The 21264-nt window shown below is 41.0% G+C and overlaps 1 protein-coding gene across 1 annotated transcript in view; it reads right to left on the bottom strand.

Moving 5' to 3' along the window:
* Positions 1-21264, bottom strand: part of TRPM7 (transient receptor potential cation channel subfamily M member 7) — a 1848525-nt gene that overhangs the window by 582234 nt on the left and 1245027 nt on the right. The window contains exons 22-24 of the mRNA XM_044076371.1: positions 19453-19637; positions 17037-17169; positions 756-1447 (exon numbers count right to left, since the gene is read on the bottom strand). Of these exons, the coding sequence (XP_043932306.1) occupies positions 756-1447; positions 17037-17169; positions 19453-19637 (1010 nt within the window). The remainder of the gene's footprint in view (positions 1-755; positions 1448-17036; positions 17170-19452; positions 19638-21264) is intronic.

Raw genomic sequence — 21264 nt, 5'->3', positions numbered from 1 at the left:
TCATTTAGGTACAGGTAGTAGAGATACTGGTCAGTGGAGAAAACATTTAGATGCATCTCTAGTACTTACTTCTACATATTATCAAACAAGGAATAATCTGACAGATTTCTAAATTTTAAAATGCATAGCACGAACTGTCACACAATCTATTTTTGAATCAAAACCTGTGATAATCAAATCTGATACGGTTATTCAAGATGTTAGTTAAAATAGCACAGTAATCATTAATCAACAGAAATGGTTAAATAGCTAAACAAACTGGTTTCACAGGAACAAAGAAAATACTGATCTAGGAAGCAAAGCACCACTGAAATGTGAAGATATCCTTAACCAGAGAGATGCATGTTAATACCACTTAACACAACTGTTTTCTGCATGATACTTTGTTCCGGTACAGTGAGGGAGGGAGCTCAACGTTAAGAAATCTATCAGGCATATTCACTCTTTTCAACTCCAGAACACGTTTTCGGGTTTTTTAAATCTAACAGGTCATTCTTTTGCTGGATCACCAGTCAAAGCCAGACAAAAATTAGGCAAATAAATACTCTTTGGGGAAGATGCCTACAGTACAATCAGATGAGAAGCAGCAATCATAGCTACTGCTATTAGTGTTGCTAATGCCAGCTGTCATTTGCCTTTAAAAGAACAATTAACATACCAATCAGTTCAACACAAGCTGTAACAAAAGGTGAAAGCAAGAAGGGAAGAAAAGCAAACATTCTCTAACAAAACACAAACCATTTTATTATACTTACCAACAAAAGCCCCAAATTCAATAATACTGTCACTTTCTGCAGCAGGTGTGCTGGGGCCAGCTTGCTCACGATCAGCTACAGATGCTAATAAGCTCCTGCAACTGAAATGAGATGGAGTGCTAACAAAGAACTTAGTCTGGACAGAATGACTAGGTATGCTACTGGATGTACTGCCCATTTTCTTAACTGCAGTAAGATTCTGTAGTTTCTCTAACTCAATAAAATCTCCAACATGGAGTCTAGAAGATGCAGCATTTATAGATGAGCCAGTCGCTGGAATGTTTGGCTCCTGTTTACTGGAATCAGGAGGGAAATTCTGGCCAAACCTGTGGCTCAGCAAGTCTTCTGTATCAACTGAAGCAGCTTTATTATTCTCAATATCAGTTTCTAGTCCACCCCGCAAGACTGATGCCCCAAACGCATTTCCAAAATCATGTCTTTTTGGTATGGAAGGACCATCATCAATAGGATTTTGGCCCAAATGCTTTGAAATGCTTAGCTCTCGAGTGATTTCACTATGAACTTTGTTAGCTTCTGAGGCTTTCTGTGCTGTTAGTGTTTTTAAAGTATCCACAGTAAGGACAGAAAGATCTTGAAGATGGCCAATCTGGGTGTCCAGAGAGTGCAATGAGCGCTTGATGTAGTTAACACGATCACCAATTTCTTTTACTTGAATGCACATGTTTTCCACCCTTTAAAAAAAAATATGAGCTTATTATGTGCTTGCAACTTTGGACATTAAGAAGGCTAAAACTATAACAATAAAATTTATGTTTAAAAATTAATTCAAAAATACATATCAACAAGTACTCACTCAAGTTCCTCAAGATTGAATTACTGAATTTAGTCACCTGTTTACCAGGTAAATGCAGAAGTTCACTTATGACCCCTTTCAACCACAAAACCAAAGACAAAATGCACCTACGTCTGGACAATTTAGAACAGCCAATCTGGTATATCGTTGGGTGGTGTTGGAGGAAAATGGAAATCTTGGGAAAAGTCCACAGAAACACAAACAGAACATGTATACTTCAGAGACAGTGACCACAAATCAGGCCTAAAACCTCTGACTGTGAAGCTTAGAGACATAGACTATAATCACTGCTTTGTCAGAACTGCAATAAGTAGGTACCATAAGGCTTTTTGTGACTTGCAATCAAAGAAACTAGCTACAAAGTTTCACCAGTAGTTGCAGCTATTGACATAACTATGGTCCACCCATCCCAGCATCCTTGAGACTTAATAAGTTGTTGTCCCTGCAAAAGACATTATGTGAAACATGCAGGGAGGGTAAGCAAGAAAATTAGCAAGTCCCAATGTACACCACCGGGAACCAAGCCTGCTGCCCCAGCCATTAAAACTGCAGCATGCCATACAGTAGCCACCTGTAGATGCCATGTTAAGGATCTTATTAAGTTTTTCCATGACTCTATAACCACAGAGGGCTGAAAACATTTCCAGTACCTTTTCCACCAGGGAGAACCAAATGGAGTGGTATGAACAAACAGCTCTGGGATTTAAGATGAAATGCAGATGAGAACTCCCTCTTCAAAACAATGTCCAGTGCTTTATATTCTTCATCAGGTGGTAGGATAGCAAGTTGGTCTGGCATTTAAAATCTAATGCTAAGACTAAAGAGCTTATGGCAAGTGTACTAGCAACAGAAAAAAAACAATAACCAAGCAAAATGCTGGCATGAATGTACCACCCACAGAAGAAATCAGGCACTGTTTCACCAGCATTCCAGAATACAAAAAAATGACTGTAATAAAAGCAACACAGAATGGGTTAAGCCTTTTGTCCCAAATAGATAAAAGGACTTCATCAGAACTACAACAATGTACAAACTAGTTGGTTAAATATACAGTTCAATTAAATATACTGTAAAATTTAAAGGCACAGTACTAGTTTAATCTGACAGCAAATACTATACTAACTGATGAATAAAAATATAAATATACCCTTAATGTGTAAAAACACAATTAACAATCAATTAAATAATATCAATAACACAATGTTAAAAAACAATACTACAAGTGACAGTGTCATACTTTGGATTACATCAAGGGGACCAATACCCAACTTGGAACTCTCCTGAGCATTTCATCAACAGATATCATTCTAGCCAAACAAACTGGCCCTTAACCAGACCTCTCTTCAAACTAAAAGTATGCAAACTACCAAAATGCAAACAACTGTTACTAAAGGTAGGTTTACTAAAAAATATTAGAATACACAAATTACAGGATCTTGTCAAAAACAAGATTAGCAAATGTGGAGGAGCAAGCAGTGCTCATCACCAACTCTCTTATTTGTTTGTATAAGTTACCTGCAAAAATAAGAAATTATTCTGAAAAATAAGATCTGAAAATTCCATAATTATATTGATCTGCTGATTTTTACAAAAATTAAACCAAATAAGGAGATCAAAAAAGAGATCTCTACCCTTGTGCAATGGAATGCACGTGAAAAGGTCCACTGCGCCAATAGTCAGAAATATCAAAATTATCATCAAATAATTCACTATTAAACCTACCCCAAAAGTCCAGAGAGTCAATTTTTTTTAAGAAGTCTATCCACATACACAGCAAAAGTATGTGTTCTGTAACCTTGGGCAGCTACTGTAAGTCTAGAGAGTTCTCTATATTCTTGTGCAACTAAGAAATCTCAAAAATACTGAGGGCAATAGGATGTGAATTATTTAAAAAACATATATTTGGGGAGATCAACAATACTCTGATGTAATCAGTCAGAAAGGAGGAAATCTACTTGCTTAAAACAAATATTTAGCTCCTTCCTAGAAGCCTCCTGGTAAGTTCTATCATCATTCAAGATCTCAAACATAGCACTAGAATAGTCACTAGAGTCCAATGAAACTATTCATTCATCCTTGCCCAGCTTCATAACTCTAATAGACTTGTCATTCATATGACTTTTTAAAACCGTCAGCTTATCATTTGAAAGATCAGCATGACTTTGCCTCTTGTGTATGCCTTTAAATTTATAAAGGTCACTGAAATAGGCAGTCTCAAAGGCCTGCACTACCGAGTGTACGGGGGCATACAAATGCATACCTAACTGCTACTTCCACATTCTTCTTATCGGGCATCATATCTATGGTGATCTTCTCACCAAATATGGGGTTTGTCCGTTGCACTCTATCTTTTAATGTATGTCCATAATATTTTTGGTTAATTCAGCATCATAACTTCTATTTACAAAATCAAAAAACAATTGTTCCATTTGTTCTCTACATCTTTTTTCATCAATGTTGAGTTTACTAATTCTTAAAAACTTTCCCTTCAGTATACCTTTAAAGATATGCCTACTATGCATACTATTTGCATGTGTATATCTATTAACTTGTACATCCTTTCTATGGACTGTGGTAATAAGTTGATTATGCTCTTTCAGTAAATTCATCATAATCTTTCAGCTGTTCCCGTTAGGGGTCGCCACAGCAGATCATCTGTTTCCATTTCTTCCTGTCTTCTGCATCTTGCTTTGTCACACCAACCACCTGCATGTCCTCTCTCACCACATCCATAAACCTTATCTTAGGCCTTCCTCTTTTCCTGTTACCTGGTACCTTCATCCTTAGCATCTTTTTCCCAATATACTCAGCATCCCTCCTCAGCACATGTCCAAACCAACGTAATCTTGCCTCTCTGGCTTTTTCTCCAAACCTTCCAACCTGGGCTGACCCTCTAATATACTTATTCCTGATCTTGTCCACCCTCGTCACACCCAGTGCAAATCTTAACATCTTTAACTCTGCTACATCCAGCTCTTAACTCCTGCTTTTTTGTCATTGCCACTGTCTCCAACCCATATAACATAGCTGGTCTCACAACCCTCTTGTAGACATTCCCTTTCACTCTTACTGGTACTAGTCTGTCACAAATCACTCCTGACACTCTTCTCCACCCACTCCATCCTGCCTGTACTCTCTTCTTCACCTCTCTTCCACACTCACCATTACTCTGAACTACTGATCCCAAGTATTTAAACTCATCCACCTTCACCACCTCTACTCCTTGCATCCTCACCATTCCTCTATCCTCCCTCTCATTCACACACATATATTCTTAGTCTTGCTGACCTTCATTCCTCTTCTCTCTAGAGCATATCTCCATCTCTCCAGGGTCTCCCTCCACCTGTTCCCTACTCTCACTACAGATCACAATGTCATCTGCAAACATCATAGTCCACGGGGACTCCTGTCTGATCTCATCTGTCAACCTGTCCATCACCACTGCAAATAAGAAAGGGCTCAGAGTTGATCCTTGATGTAATCCCCACCTCCACCTTAAATGCATCCGCCACTCCCACCGCAGACCTCACCGCTGTCACACTACCCTCGTACATATCCTGTATCACTCTTACATACTTCTCTGACACTCCTGACTTCCTCATACAATACCACAACTCCTCTCTAGGCACCCTGTCATAAGCTTTCTCTAAGTCTACAAAAACACAATGCAACTCCTTCTGACCTTCTCTGTACTTCTCCAGCAACACTCTCAGAGCAAACATCGCATTTGTAGTGCTCCTTCCTGGCATGAAAGCATACTGTTGATCACTAATCATCACGTCCCTTCTTAACCTAGCTTCCATTACTCTTTCCCATAACTTCATGCTGTGACTGATCAATTTAATCCCTCTGTAGTTACATCCAAAAACACAATATTAGTGTCAAAAGTAGTCATCTTAAATCTTAAAAAAGAGGTGGTTGTACTTAAATACTGCACAAAAGCATTGAAATCATTCAGGGATCCTTTCCAAATTATAAAGCAATCATCTACAAAACGCTGATAAAAACATACATTATCCTTATAAGGGTTATTGCTATTGTTTATAAACTCACTTTCCCGTTCATGTAATACCATGTCTGCATATGTGTTAGTCATGGGCATCCCCATGGCTACACCACTTTGTTGCAAAAAAGGTTTCCCATTAAACAAAAAAACATTTTTAGTCAAGACAACTTCAATCAAACCACATAAGTTCTCTATACTTCTACCATTCTTATCTGTGTTCTTACATAAAAAGTCACGTATAGCATTAATTCCGTATTCATTCGGTATTATAGTTTTGCTTATACCATTTATAGAGCTTACTGAAAAAAATCATTCGTATCTTTTAAAATACTAGAACAGAATACCAAATATTTACTTAAAGCATTTTGTATATAAATTGATAATGGCTCGGTTACCCAGCCTCTTCCTGAAACAATAGGTCTCATTGGGGGGGTGGGGGGGGGTGTAACTGATTTATGAAGTTTGGGGATCCCGTATATCATTGGTATCACTGGACATGAAACTGTACAATAGTTAAAGAGTTATAAAGAAATATAATTTTGTAGTTGAAGCTCATAATTATACATATTTACATCTGCTATGTGTTTTTTCACTTCATCAAAGGTAATAGCTCTAAAAGTCATTTCATCAGACAAAAATTCTTCCATTAGGGCAGTATAATCAGAATTATTAAACAAGACAATAGCCCCACCCTTGTCCGCTTGCTTAATTATTATACTATCATCACAGCATAGATCTTTTAATGCTTTATATTCTTCGTATGATAAATTATAAACTTTCCTCCTTCTATGTTCATATAGTTTTCTTATATCCTGCTCACACACAGACATACAAGCATTTAACACTGGACAATTATTTGTAATAAAAGTACTAGATTTTTTACAAACATTATGTTCATGTAGTGTGTCTTTAAAAATCAATTTTAAACTCACATTTCTAACAAAAGCCTTTAGGTCAGTTACTGCATCGACAACAGTATCTGACAGAGTTGGTATATATTGCAGACCTTTATCAAATAATTTTTCAGTGGCTTTCGTTAAGTTATAACTAGACAAATTCATGAACACACTCTTTTGCTTACTTAAACCTCCGTCCTTGCTTGTTGTGGGACACTGGACTTTCGTTCTTCCTCTTCGATTCTTGTAGCTCGTTTTGTTGTTGCAATCTCCCTCTCGGTTCTTGCTTCTTCCGTACCTCCACTTTCTCGGAAAACTTCACAGGCATTGCCCTTGTCCCCTTCAGAAAAACCTCAGCATATTTTACATTCGTTGCCACATTCGAGATTTCTATGCTACTACTTCCAGCCAACTGCATTAAACCAGAGTTCATTTGAGTGGTTGAATTCACCAATTCATGCTGCTGATTTGCTGAGCCTCCTGCATGCTGAATATTCATCAGCTCAGATTCCTCATTCGCTCTTTGAGTTAGGGGGAGTGGGCATACACGCTTCTCCACTCCTATTGGATGGTTTATCAGATTGAGGGATGTGCTTGGCTGATGCTCCCTCAGCTTCAGGAAAATCATCCAATTCATTCATTCTGACCTTCACACTACATTTTTCTTCACATATGTTGTACCCATAGCAAAATAAGCAGTACCAGCACTTTTAGGCCAAGAAAAAATATGACCACCCTTAAAGTCATTTATATCATGGTGAAGCTTATGTTTAGTAGCTTCAAGGCTTTTTTCAAATATATTAAGCCTATCTAACATCTGCTGGTAAAGGGCAGTATAGTGCACAAACGCCAAAGAATTAGTAATGTCATTCTCCAATTTGGCGATTTCATCTAGCAGTTCTTTCTCTACAGTGGCAAAGAAGTCATTCATTAGGTTTGTTGTTTGAAATAGAATATAAAATTAAATGATTCTGAATGTTAGTAAAACACTGATGAAGGGAGTTTTCTTGAAAGCTTTGTTGGGATAAAAAAGTGAAAGTTTCTACTGGTTGGTGTGGTTTTTGGAATATCCATTTACCTGATGTAGTTTGTTGCAGTTTGGTTCGTATCCTAAGTGGCCTTATGGAAGTATATGCAAAAGAACTCTCGAGCCAAAGGAAGCCCTTTTCTTGGAGACAATGTCAAGCTTATAATGAAAAACAAAGGCATGAGGAGTAGACCAGGTAGCTACTGCAAAAATCTCATCTACAGAATGATGGGCCAGACAGGCAACTGCCGTAGCCACAGATCTAGTAGAATGAGCTCTGACTGGTCCTGGTAAAGGTAAACCTTTAGAGGAATAGACCAAAGAAATGCACTTCAAAATCCAATGAGAAATAGTAACCTTAGAAAGTGACCGACCCTGTCTGTTAAGAGGAAATGCTACAAACAGTTGCTCCAATTTGCAGAAACTCTTGGTTCTAGCCAAGCAGAACAATAACTGTCTACAAACATCAAGAGTATGTAACAGATATTCCCCTTTATTGGAAAAGTTAGGGAAGAAAACTGGCAAATGAATTGTCTGATTCAAATTCACCTCCGTAGTTATCTTAGGCATGAAAGAAGGACTGGTTCGGACAGCCACTCTGGCAGTATGATTGAAAGCTCCTGCAACTCTGAAACCCTTCTTGCCAAAGTTATGGCCACCAGAAAAGCAGTCTTCCATGATAAAACTTTCATATCGCAGGTAGCAGCAGGCTCAAAGGGACTCTGTGTAAGAGATTTCAGCACAAATGAAAGGTCCCAAGGGGAAGAAGGATCTTTAATAAGAGGCCAAAGCAGAAAAACACCTTAACAACTTTCAAATATGCCTTACAAAGACGTGAGGAAAAAGGAGGTTCTTTCCAAACATGGAAATAGAAACAGCCGTCAATTATACTTTAACAGTAGAGAAACTAGCCCCATCTTAAAAAAGTGAAGACAAGAACAACAAGAAATCAGGAATGGCAGCTGAGAAGGGGGTCAGGATTGCACTGCTTGGCCGAAATAGAAAACCTTTTCCATTTACTCGCATATACCTTTCTGGTGGATGCCTTCTGAGAGGCCAGTATAATGTTTTTGATGAGTGATGCAAGCCTGGACTGACTCAGAATTACGGGAAGTAGACAAACCATGCAGTCAGACGAAGAGTATGAAGGCTGGGGGTCGGAAGCTGGGAGGGGTGTGAAATCAGATCCAGAAAGAGATCTGTTACCCAAGGGGGGTACTTCAGATGAGAACATAGGAGGGGAAACAACACCTACTAAGGCCAAAAGGAAGAGATGAGGATTGAGGTGGCCTTGAGGCAATGAGCTTTCTGGAGCACCCTGGGAATGAAGGCTATAGGAGGGTAGGTGTAAAGGAGACCTGGAGGCCAATCGTGAACTAGAACATCCCCGGGGGGACTCCCCAATTGGAGGAAACAAGGCGAAATACCGGCTGCATCTGTGGTTGTGAGGGGAAGCTAACAGATCACAGCTCGGACAACCCCAGCAAAGGAAAACTCTCTCACCACTGAAGGAGTCGGGGACCACTTGTGAGGACTCAGGATGGCCCTGCTGAATATGTCCGCCAACACACTGGGCTCGCTGGGAATCTGCATTGTAAGAAGAAAGTGCCCCGAAGACATCACCATTTCCATACCCTCATGGCCTCGCGACAAAGCAGATAAGAGCGTGCGCCCCCTTGCTTATTGATGTACCAAACAACTGCCATGTTATCCATGTGAACTGCAACGGTACCCAGAGGGGGGCAGTCCTGGAAAGCTTGCAACATGAGAAGGACTGCTCTCATCTCCAGTACATTTATGTGCAGTTTGGTCTCTGCGGAGGACCACGCACCTTGGACCATCTTTCCCTGGTAACGTCCCCCCACCCACCAACAGGGAAGCATCCGAGGTCACGGTGGCACTGGGGGGAGGAAGAGAAAATGGTCTGCCCTCTAGGTCAGGAGACTGAATCCACCAAAGATAACATTTGCACACTGGAGTGAGACGGATTGAGGCAGTCATCGGATGAGACACAAAAGGTCATTGGCCCGCTAGAGTCCACTGCAAAACCCTCATGTAGAATCTGGCTAACAGCACCAGACAGATCACTGCCACCACTGACCGTAAGGTCCTGAGGATAAGACGGACCTGAGGGCGAGTCTGATCTAGAAGGCAATGAACATGAGCTCTCATTAGATAAACACATCGGAGAGGGAGCGCTGCGATCTATGACACACAGTCCAGCTGAATTCCGATAAATTCCAATTTTGAGATGGAATTAGATTCCATTTGGGCAGATTTACTGTGATTCCTAACTGGTCAAAAAGGCAAAGCAAGTACTGAGTAGCTGCGACCAGTCGATGCTTGGCGGGAGCTGTGAGGATCCAACTGCCGACATAAGAAAACACCTGGAATCCCTGCAGTCTTAGGGTGAGCTGCAACCACTGCCATGCACTTGGTGAACAGCTGGGGAACTGTGGTGAGACCAAAGGGCAGGGTCCTGAACTGGAAAGGATTGACCCCCACTCGAAAGCGGAGATGTCTCCTGTAGCTCCTGTCTAGTTTTATATTCATCCTGGACATCCTCAGAGCACATTCAATCATCCTTGTGCAGAAGGGGCATGATGGACAGTGACCAACTGGAAGTTGGACTTCTTGACAGACATTGAGGTTCAGAACTGGACGTAGGTCCCCGTCTTCTTTGGCACCAAAAAGAAGCAAGAGTAAGTTCTAGATTCTCATTGTCCTGGGGTGACCTCTTGGATGTCTCTCTTCCGAAGAGGTATGAGCACTTATTGTTGGGCTAACTCCCTCTGATGGGGTGGTATATTGGGGAGGCACTTTCTGATTGGAGGGGGTGACTGAGAAAAGGGAATAAAACAGTCCCTGGAAATAATGTTTAGTACCCAGTGATCTCTTGTAATATTTGCCCAGGCCAAAGGGTGCAGAGAGAAATGACCGCCAACTGCCTCCAGAGCATGATATTCGGGCAGTGCTTCTCATAGAAGGGTTCCAGGGATCCCTGATTTTGCGGACCATCTCTGCCCCTGGGGCGGCGTATGGCACTGAACCCTCTCCCCCGACCTCTCAAAGTGGGCTTGTCCTGAACATCTTGAAAGGCAGACTGTGACTTCCAAAACCAGAATTTCCTAGTCCTCGTTGAGTCTTAGAAAAGGACTACTGGGGGTAAAAAACTTGATTCCCACTGCTGACAAGGTCTTGCCTTCCTGATCACTGCGGGTGAGTGTTTCCTTGACTGCAGGATCAAAGAGGGCGGATCCATCAAAGAAGGCATTGGTGAAGTACACCTTAAAGGACTCCACAAACCCATAAAGGCACAGCCATGAGTGGTGCCGATTGGCAATCCATGTACCTGCCGCTTGAGAGGCACCCACCGCGGTGTTGGAGATCTGCCTCATCGAGGAATTGGGCAGGCAACAACTCAAAAAGGGAAGTGGTGAGTTCCTTGACCAAATCCCTCTGGAGTGAGGTGAAATGTGCTAAGTAGTTAAGGACCCGCAGACCGAAGGTAGCTGAAGCGAAGACCTGCTTTCCATGCTTGTCGATCACCTGGGACTCAAGGTTTGGGGGATGAACAGACATACTTTGCTCCGCCAACTCCTTTTTGGTGGTGGCAGCTACCACAATAGCATCAACTGACATGCCCTTTGACAAAAGTCCCTGTTAGTAGGTGGACTGAAAAATTTGTCAATGTGTTTTAATACCAGTTCCACAGTATCTGGCTCCTTCCAAGCCCTGCTGGTGATGAAGTCAATGAGCTCGTTAGCGGGTGGAGGACCCAGGAGGTAGATGGTCCTGTCTCAAAAGCCTTCAGGAAGACAGACTCCTTGGAGGACGGGGGGGGGGGGGAGAAGACCATCTGCCCTTTAACTAAAGGTTTTCTAAGATATCCCCAAAGGGGACATCCTGAGGCAGAGATCTAGAGGACCTGTCTCCTTCATCGAGGTCTGTATCCTTGGTGAGAGACTCCATGGGGGAGTTTTGGTGCCTCCTCTTGTATGACCTCTTCTGAGGTACCTCCTCTGGAAGGGGCTAAGGGGAGGATTTAGAAGGACAGGGGACACCAAGGGGGTGACTCCCACCTGAAGGCTAGATTGAGACGGCTGACCCGGAACAGAATGAGAAGAGTCTGCTCTCGGGGGCTGGGGAGGCCCCGGGAAGGCATGAGAGGAACCTCCGGTGGAGGACGACATCTGCTCTACTACCTGGAAGGCCAAAGGACTGGATGATGCCCCCCTCCCTATTCCCAGCAGGCAGGGCCACCTGAGAAGAGGGAACAGAGCTAGCCAGTGCCTCCCGGCCTGCGGACAGCACCAACCCAGAGCTGTTGAGGGCCGAAGCACCAAGGGAGAGGGACCGATCTGAAAAAAGAGGACTGGAGCCCTCACTCAAGGACTCTGGAGTGACAGGTTGGTCCTGGGACTCCGTCTGCCCAGGGGGACAGAACAGGCAGAGGAAGACAGGGAACCAGGCAGGATAGAGACCAATGAGCTTTACATGTCCCCATCTCCTCCTTGATGCTTCCCAGGGCCTGGAAGTCTGAAACCACCTAGATCGGATGAGGAGAAGGTGGCAAAAGGGGTAGGAGAAGAGCCCTGACCAGATGGGCTGGGGAAGCAAGCAGCCCCAACTCAATCTGAGCCTTGAGGAAAGACTTTTTCATCCTATCCAGATAAGGGTGGAGCAAGCTCCTGGAGGACCTAGCAGGGGATGGACGCCTGTACCCCAGGGACCACCCATGCCTCTCAGGAGATCAGCTTCTGCACTTGGAAACAGAAGGAGGCTGGCACAGGCCAGGGCCCAAAGGGCAGTCCTCTATAACGATGGTGGGATCCGACTGCCTTGGATCCGAGGACAAATGAGGTGGCCAAGAGCATGGACCCCACATGACTTAGATCTGAGGGAGTTGGATCCATTGTAGGTCCGAATCTGTTCAGATCTGAGGGCCTCGATCTGGTGGTCCTGGATCCAGGCATAGACTCTTAAGGCCTCGGAGTTGAAGCCTTAGATCTGGGGGTACAGTTGCAAGACCTAGGATGCAAAGTAGCTGAATCTGACACAGCCAAGGCTGGAGTCGGAGCTGTGGAACTGGGATCAGACAGCCTGGCCTTCTTAGAGGAAGATGACCCTGTAAGAGAGGTGGCCTTCCTTTTGTGGTCTGTGGGTCCAGGCTTGGCCAGAGACTGGGCTAATGGACCCCCTTGGACCAAACCCTTCAATAGAAGCTTGCCTTGGTGCTCGACAAAAGCCCTCGGGTTGAATGTGGCACAAATGTCGCATTCAACTTCCAGGTGGTCTGCACCCAAAGAATAAAGGGACTCTTAGTGCGAGTTGGACATGGACATCTTCAGACCACATGAGAAGTACCTTTTAAAGCCAACTGGTTTATCCGACATGAAAGTAATGCAAACCAACCACCAAACCCAAAGGGACACTGCAAAACTGGTAACCGGGAAAAAATACCAAAGTTAAACTAGAAGAGACCACTACTAACACAATAAACAAATGAGAAGGAATTACTACACTAAAACCCCAAGAAGAAAAAGGGTGCCAAAACAGCAGCAGCAAAAAACACAAACAGGTGGGGAAGGGTAAAGGAGAATAAGCCGAAAGGGCAAATAAGCTACTAGAAAACTACAATTCAACTAGAAACACAGAAATTCAGCCAAAAGAAAAAAAAATTAAAGCATTTATCCCCACTGGAGACTCAAGCCAATAGAAATCACATCTGATGCGGAGTGCAGCAAACAAGATCAGGGGGGTTAGAGTGCAGCAAGGGATCATGGGAGTGGGAGGAGCTCAAGCTTAGATGCTGCCTGAAAAGTTGCTGGCTCAGATCCAATATCGGATCAAAGACCCAAGAGTGAGGAACAGTGACATGGATAACATCAGATCTTATTTTAATGAGCTACCTTTCATGCTGGATGAACCTAGATGAGAAGAAGAAGTCTATACTAATTTATGGGAAAATAGGCCATATCCTCAACCTCCTGTTAGAATACCAATAAAAACAATACTGATTTTGGTTAACAGCAAGATAAGCCACATCAGTTTCAAAAAAATCCAGTGGGAAGACAATACACCAAGTAGAGCTAGAGAGAATATAGCAAGAGTATATGCATTAACAAAATAACAAAATTGCCTCATTACATGCCAATATTTTAAACTAAGAAACAATCTGCTATACAAGGTAATCAAAGAAAAAGAACAGATACTAAAGCCAGTTACTAGCTCCAAAGCCTTTAAGAACATCTGTGACCAAGCTACTATAGCCACATTTTGGGTAGTCACTTAGGAATGGATAAAAACAAAAGCTAGGAATTTGGCAGGAATTTACTGGTCTGGAATTTTGAAGGACATGTAAAATTTTTGTAAAGATTGTCCAGAATGTCAAAGGACAGCAACCAACCCAGTGCTTAATAGCACTTTGTCATATTTAACTATCATGAAAGTCCATTTGAGAAAACAAAAACGGACATTATAGAGCCACTTGTAAAACTGAGTAAGGGCTATCAGTATATACTGGTAAAAGCAGATTATGCCACAAAATTTCATGAAGCTGTGCTCCTCCAAAGAGTTAATGCCAAGTACATAATAAAAGGTCTAGTATTGCTCTTTTGTAGAGTTGGAATCCCTCAATAAATTCTTCCTGATCAAGACATCCCACTCATTTATACAGATAAGTGTGAACTTTTACAATTTTTAAACTTCAAACAGTCAAGACATCTGTATACAACCATCAGACAGATGGCTTTGTTGAGAGCAGAAGCATAGCTAGCTCCACCCCAGCTCCGTGGCAGTCCCATGAACTAGCAACTCACCCTCTCAGCTCAAGTCAAGAGCAAAAAAAAAAAAAAAAAAAAGAATGCTGCAAAACTTGCAGGATGCTTCCTGAGGACAGTATCACAATACCCAATCCATGCCATCCCCTCCCCACACACACTGCAATTTAAGAACAGAAAATGTCCATTCCGTCTACTGGCACACCAAAGAGGTGGCCAGATGTACATGTCTCCCCCTCCTGCCCTAGCCATTCAGGTCCTATTTCTGTGCCCTATCACCAACTCTCCTTCCTCACAATTTAGTTAAAAAAAATAATTCATGCCTTCTTTTAATCTGTAGTTGCTACAGTTTATACCCTGCAGTATTCAGGTTTAAGTTTAAACTTTTTTTGCTTACTTTTAAACTGTGGCAAACTGCTTGCTACATGGATTGTTACAGCACTCAGGTTTGACTGCAAATGCAATAACAGCTTTTAAAAGCCTGTATTACAAAAGAGTGATCCGGATAATGGATGGCCAATCACGCCCCCCCCCCCTAACAATCTTGAGTCCAGAGCTGGTGCCCCAGCTACTCTACTGATCGACAGCTTTAATAAAAGTTTAAAGTCTGTGTTACAAAAGGCTAAAGAACTGGATGGAAAAAATGGGAATAACTGCTTTCTCATATTTTCTTTGTTGTAAAAAAGTACCTCAAAACTCAAATGGAGTCGCACCACTTGAACTGCTGTATGGAAGATGCCCCCCTCCCCCCTCAAGGTTTGACAGTTGCAGCAAACAAAAAAAAACCCACATGGAATGAAGAAAACTTCCCTTTTAGAATTGTGATAAGAGTATTTTACACACCTGCAAGACAGGTTAAGAATGATACTTACTGTGAAAGAATATATTAAGACGGGACAGAAGGCATAACGGACAGTACACAACAAAAATGCTCGTCTTACAGAGAGGGCTAAGAAAAAAGGAAACAAGTGCAGTTATACTACACAAATATTCTGGAACTTTGTGGAGAAACTGAAGCTTTTGTAAAGTATGTCTGTAGAGAAAATTAACTCCACACACACACACACACACACACACACAAAATAGCCTGAAGTCAAAATGCAAAATAATGTATCAGACACAGGAAGAACAGGAATTTGTACTCAAGAATAAAGACAGTTTCAGAGTTGCTTGGCAGAACCAGGTTAACTCATATCATGTTCCAAATATATTAACTAATTTAAAAATCAAGCAAAACTAAGCATTTGCCTTCACTGGGCATAACCAAAGGCTACTAGTAAATTTAAACAGCTCCAGAAGCTAAGGAAAAGTGTCCTCTTCCAAACCTCATGAACGTTTTCATTACATAGTCCTGCCATTTTAGTCACTATAGACCACCTGCAACATTTTAGATGTAGTAATATTTTCTGAAGATTAAGAAAACCATCGCCCTCAAGTTCACGTCATTCTAAATTCCGTACATCAAGCTGGATCGACTGTTAAATGAAGTAATTTCAAGTTAGGCATGGCAAAAATCTGCTGCTTAGATTATGTAACAGTTTGAGGGATAGTAAAATCACTAGTCAAGAAAAACTGAAAGCAGTATAACAATGGTCCAAGCCAACCACTAAAATATAGGTTAATACTTTTAAGCCTGGCTAGCTATTATTATAAATTATTCCAAATTTTGCTACCAGTGCTTGCTCCTGACTCACCTGGCCAAGGATAAGGCTCCCTTGAAGGTTAAACCAACAAATGAAGCAGAGCAAGCCTTTAGATATCTAAAAGATATATTGTGTTTGGAACCAAAACTAACAGCTAAATTCTTTTTTTAGTAATTCTTAACTTGTGTTAATTACTGACAGTACCCTCCTCTTCAACAGCTTTGCTGTGGCAAGGTTGCAACCCAAAGTTGTCCAGATGCACTTTGACCCGACAACTGTATAATTTCAATATTCAACATTATCCAGGTCATAGTCACTTAAATGTAGATGGGCTACCTCAGACTTCTGTCTCATCCTAAAATGGTATAATCGGTGGATCAAGGCTGGTTATTATGTGATACAGTCACTTCTGATCCTGGAAAATACACTAATTATTGTGGTGGTGTATCTGCTAGGGTTGCCTTTTCTAGTGAGGGTATCATGACAGACAAATACAGATGTCTTAAAGCACGAATTAGAATCAGGTGCATCCTGGGCTACATAATGGCCAATACCTACAAAGGAAATCAGATTCTAGGTTCCTGACCTCTGGGCTGGAAAAGGTACCACACATGAAACACCAAGGAACAACAGACAAAGGGAGTCTGAAAGGTACCCTGAACATTGGAAGAGGTACAGAAAAGGAACTGTTGTTCTGAGAAAGTGGCAGAATTACCCTTGTCTGTAGGATAAAGTCAGTCTTGAAGAGAAAGACTGAAATTCTCTAAGAGCTGTTTCAGTTACTGGTGAACTTTAGGGAAAGCACTGTAAAGTCTGGAACACATACTGCTGGAATAAAACAGCACTGCTTGAATTATTATTTTTTATTCTCCATTTTGTGTCTTCCTGGTAAATAAGCCTCACTTTAATAACTGATTTCAGAGACTATTCTTTACTATTGCTAGGTGCTACAGTGTAAAGAAACCTACGCAGTATCTTCCCTGTTATGACCCGAGATCTTCATTGAGGCTAACCTATGCAGTATCGTCCCTGTTATGACCTGAGATCTTCACTGAGGCTAAACTTAGAAGAGGTTCATTACCTGAAAAGCAACAAGCACCTCCAATAACCTACCTTTCAGATGTAACACGAATTCTCTCTTCACTTCCAGAATGAAATTTATCACTTTTCTCATGGAAGTACATTTCAACACACAGCTCCTCAAAGTCGTGAAGTTTCTTTTGGTCTTCCTCAGTGAGGAACAGCTCTAAAATATGATACGGAAACAAGGGTAAAAACAAGTTTATGAGTATGCCTTTAACCTGACATCTGCCTTAATGCACAAATGCAGGACTTCATATGTTAAAATCACTGTAAAGTAACTAAATGAACTGACTGTAACTTAAAGAAGAATAATTTCCATTATGATGCACACTGCTTGTGCCATGCCCAAACATGGATATTTCAACAATTTTGCAAAGGGTACATTTCTGACATTAAAAATACAATAATTTGGAGGAATTTCAGTAGTTCACTAAAGGTTGAAGTAAGGATAAAGTAAAATACTTTTCTTTTTTAATTTTTGTCCCCACTGCCAACCAGCCAACCAACCAACATGCCCTCTCTGTTGTTCTATGACTCCATTTGTTTCCTTCACCAGGTAAAGGACAACCAAAAGCTGAGATCAATGAAACAGACATTAGGGGTTATTTTAACGTTTTTTTTTTTTTTTTCTCTCCTGGCCTTATCTGCAGATATGTAATTGGCTGTCCACCACAGAGGGTGTCCTCTCACTTCCACAATCTGCGTTTCCTCCAAGCAGTCACATCCATACTTTTCTACTGTACAGATTTTCGCAGAATGTCCAGATTTTTGCCTCATATTTTTGGTCCGTTTTTCATAAAATTGTGTTTTTCTAGCAAATTAGTGGCAAATCATTAAAGACTGAAGTTAGAAAATAATGACAGGTATTTGAGTTTCAGACTTCATGCCATTCAGAAAATTCATGCTAATGCAAAACCTGTTAGTCTATAAACTTTGTAAGTTTCTAAGAGCAATATTTAAAAATGGTCCCTATTTTTGGGCCTTTGTCCCAATTTTATTTATGGCTTTGTCCAGATTTCTTGCTCTAAGAGGTTGAGAGGTATGGCTCACATCACTCCCCCCCCCACCTCGCTGTAGGAGCACCACCAAGTGCTCTTAAACCCCACCTTCCCCTCAGGATAGGTGAATGGGCCACACCCCTTCAATCATTTCCTCCCCATCTGGCTCGCATAGCACCATAGCCACTAATCAAACCCCAGTTGCCTCAATCATTTCCTCCCCATCTGGCTCGCATAGCACCATAGCCACTAATCAAACCCCTGTTGCCTGGGTTAAATTCAGGCCTCCAACCCTCTGTACTATACAGCCAAGCGAGTAAAGCAGTTTTTTGCTGCTCAGTCTGGAAACTGGGTTAAATGTTGACAAATCAGATTAAAATGGACACAGTTATCAATAGTGGTGTACAAAGCATGCAATAAAATGAAAGTTTCAAAATAACATTGTAAAGATGCTGGAAATGCTGTAGAAGTTACTCTACCTGTTTGGAAAACTCTGGCAAATAAGCTGACAACGTATACTAAACAGCTGAATAGAAATTAAGCTGAAGTTATTGAATGGAGTCAAAATAATACAAATCTATCTTCCTCTTAAAGCAGAGTTCCAGAGAAATCAGAGACACAGCATCTGACATTCATAGTCAGATGATGCCTGCGAAGCAGCAGCTACTGTACAGGGAAGATGAAGCCAAATGCCGAAACATTAAAAGGAGCTCCAAAGGAGAGGAAACCCTTGGACTGTTTGGACAATGAAAAAACAAAATGGCAGAGTTGTAATCTGACACACTAAGCTGTCTGCAGTTTAATAATGTACAGTATTTTTTCTCTAAGTGTTCAGCAAAGATGATTTAAAATACAATATAGCTGAAAGTTTGTCTTAATACATAAACTAGCAAACCAAACTTTCAATACCAAAAATGCAACATACCATGAAGTCCATATAAACACATAAGCTAACAAACAGTTTTACGTCACAGACATGACTGCTTTATAAAACATGAAAATGCCATGTAAATGCTAATTTATAATTCATAACTCATATCAAAATCTTCAACTTTAAAACATGAAAGCAAATTCTCACAAATGAGAATATCACAGTTCTAAAATGACAAGCATAGATAATATGACATTCCAAGCAATTAATTCAAATGTGTTTTATGCAGACAATAAGCCCTGTCACACCACAGTTATTTCAAATAATTAACTGCAAAGATATTGCAACTCAGAAAAAAAAAGAATAGTCATGGAGTTGTGGCAATCCCAGAGTTCAGAAACTAGTGTTTTCTGCAGGATTTCTCCTCAGTTCCTTTCACTAGAAAGTTGTAAACATTTCATATTCAGGTTTAACAACACTTGTACTTCCAGGAGTTCAAGCATCTAGTTCAAAAATGTAACTTTCAGACTTAGACACAGTGAAACTCAATGCCCCTTTTTAACTAGAATTCTCTTACTTGGTCCATCTGAAGACTTGTCTTTCTTCCGTCTTTTACAAATGCATGAACACAAAGTAGACAAATGGCTCAGGATGATAAGCGGAGGTGGAAGAACAGGTTTTTCATGATAAGCCAAAACAAAATGGTAACGCTGGTATTTCCAGACAATGTTTGATATCGCCATCACTTGGAAATAAACATTGCTGAAATAAAAGAACAGGGAAGTTGTCAAAAAATGTCCTTGGAAAAACAACTGTTGTCCACCTATACTTTATCTTGTCTCAAAACTGTTTCAGCATACCGTTTTGTACTGTTACTGATTCCATATGGTGAAGCTTACGCCAGCAATACAGGAACGCATTTCTGATGTATACTAAGTAAACCATTTTAACAACTTCACTGCTGGCCATTCTACAAAAATTAAGTAAAATGCAAGTCTATTTTCCAGTGGTGGCACAAATACAGGTGAGTATTTGTCAGTAAATGGCAATTATCTCTTGTTAGGCAACATTTTAAGTCAGATACAGCATTCCTTAAATACTGTAAGGAAACAAATATAGGATGAAATCATAAAAATACAGTTTTGTAAGCCACTTATGAAAATAGCAGATGTTCAGGTAGGATCACTGTTGTAATCATAGCATTTGAGAACTCAGCATCAGGCAAGGCTTGACATCTAGCCTGACTTAAGAGTTGTGAACGCTTCCTGCAGCTCAGCTGACCCCTTCCCATGTTCCATATATAAGAAGTCAGCCCATGTCATTTTCAGTTCTTACTTGGCTAAGAACCCCAGGAATGGTAGTTCTCTGTTTGCTCCACCGAAGGTCACATAAAAATTGGAGTGCCCCACAGGATTTGCCCCCCCCCCCCCATTGCTTTCCCTGGTGGTACAGCAGGGCATCCTAAGAATCCAACTTCTAACAACAGTAGCTTGACTAGAAGCAGCAACTGTAGGTGTTTGGAGGTGGGTGTGTAAAGTGATCTAGTACCTACTTCAGCCCCGTAATGCTCATAAGCATAAAAAAGGGGAAACAGGAAGGAAACTACACTGTAACAGTGATTTTAGTTAAACCAGTACTATTATGTTAAATTCTTTATGTAACTGCACTACGTTCACCATATTGATCATTCTGAAATTATGGCATTTGGAAAGATTCCCAAAGTTATAGATATATGTTATTGGAATGTTCTCTGTTGTTTTCCTGGGACACGCTGCAGGCGGCCTTGCAAAACAGCCTGCTCTGCCCCTGGATAGAATGTACACCCTATAATGTTTAAAAATGTGGACAGAGGACCGAGTAGCTGTCTCTGCAATGGAATCTGTGTGTCTACACATCTAAGAAGGCAATGTTAGCAGCTTCAGTGTTAAATGATGGGCCTTTGCACATTTTTTTTTTTTTTTTTTTTTTTTTTACAGTGTAATGTCTTTTTATTTTCACAGTGTAGCTGCAATTTTTACGCACTCTTATGGCTGTCTTCCTGCATAGTGCTGATACACAACACTCCAACAGTGGCCGACTGTGCTGATTCACAACACACCAACAGTAGCTGGTTGTTTTCTCACTACATTATTGCACAACAGTTTCACACTTTAAAGACAGTCCAGACCAGAACCAACGGCTACATTTTCATCTGTCTTTTCTCCTTTATCAATTTACACAAAACTTTCATTCCCACTCTACTATGTGGCTTGATTAATCATATTTACTTTGAAAACACAATACAATTGAAGGACAAGTACAGAGACCATGTTTCTAATATACTCAATACAATTTTTAGAGATAAGCTTCCCATTGCATGTTTAGTTATTTTCACTAGTCCTTTAATTTC

This window comes from Protopterus annectens, chromosome 7.part0 (genome assembly GCF_019279795.1).
Source record: "Protopterus annectens isolate FY-2018-M chromosome 7.part0, PAN1.0, whole genome shotgun sequence".
NCBI classification, from domain to species: Eukaryota; Metazoa; Chordata; order Ceratodontiformes; family Protopteridae; genus Protopterus; species Protopterus annectens.
This window is presented reverse-complemented; position numbering and strand designations above follow the sequence as displayed.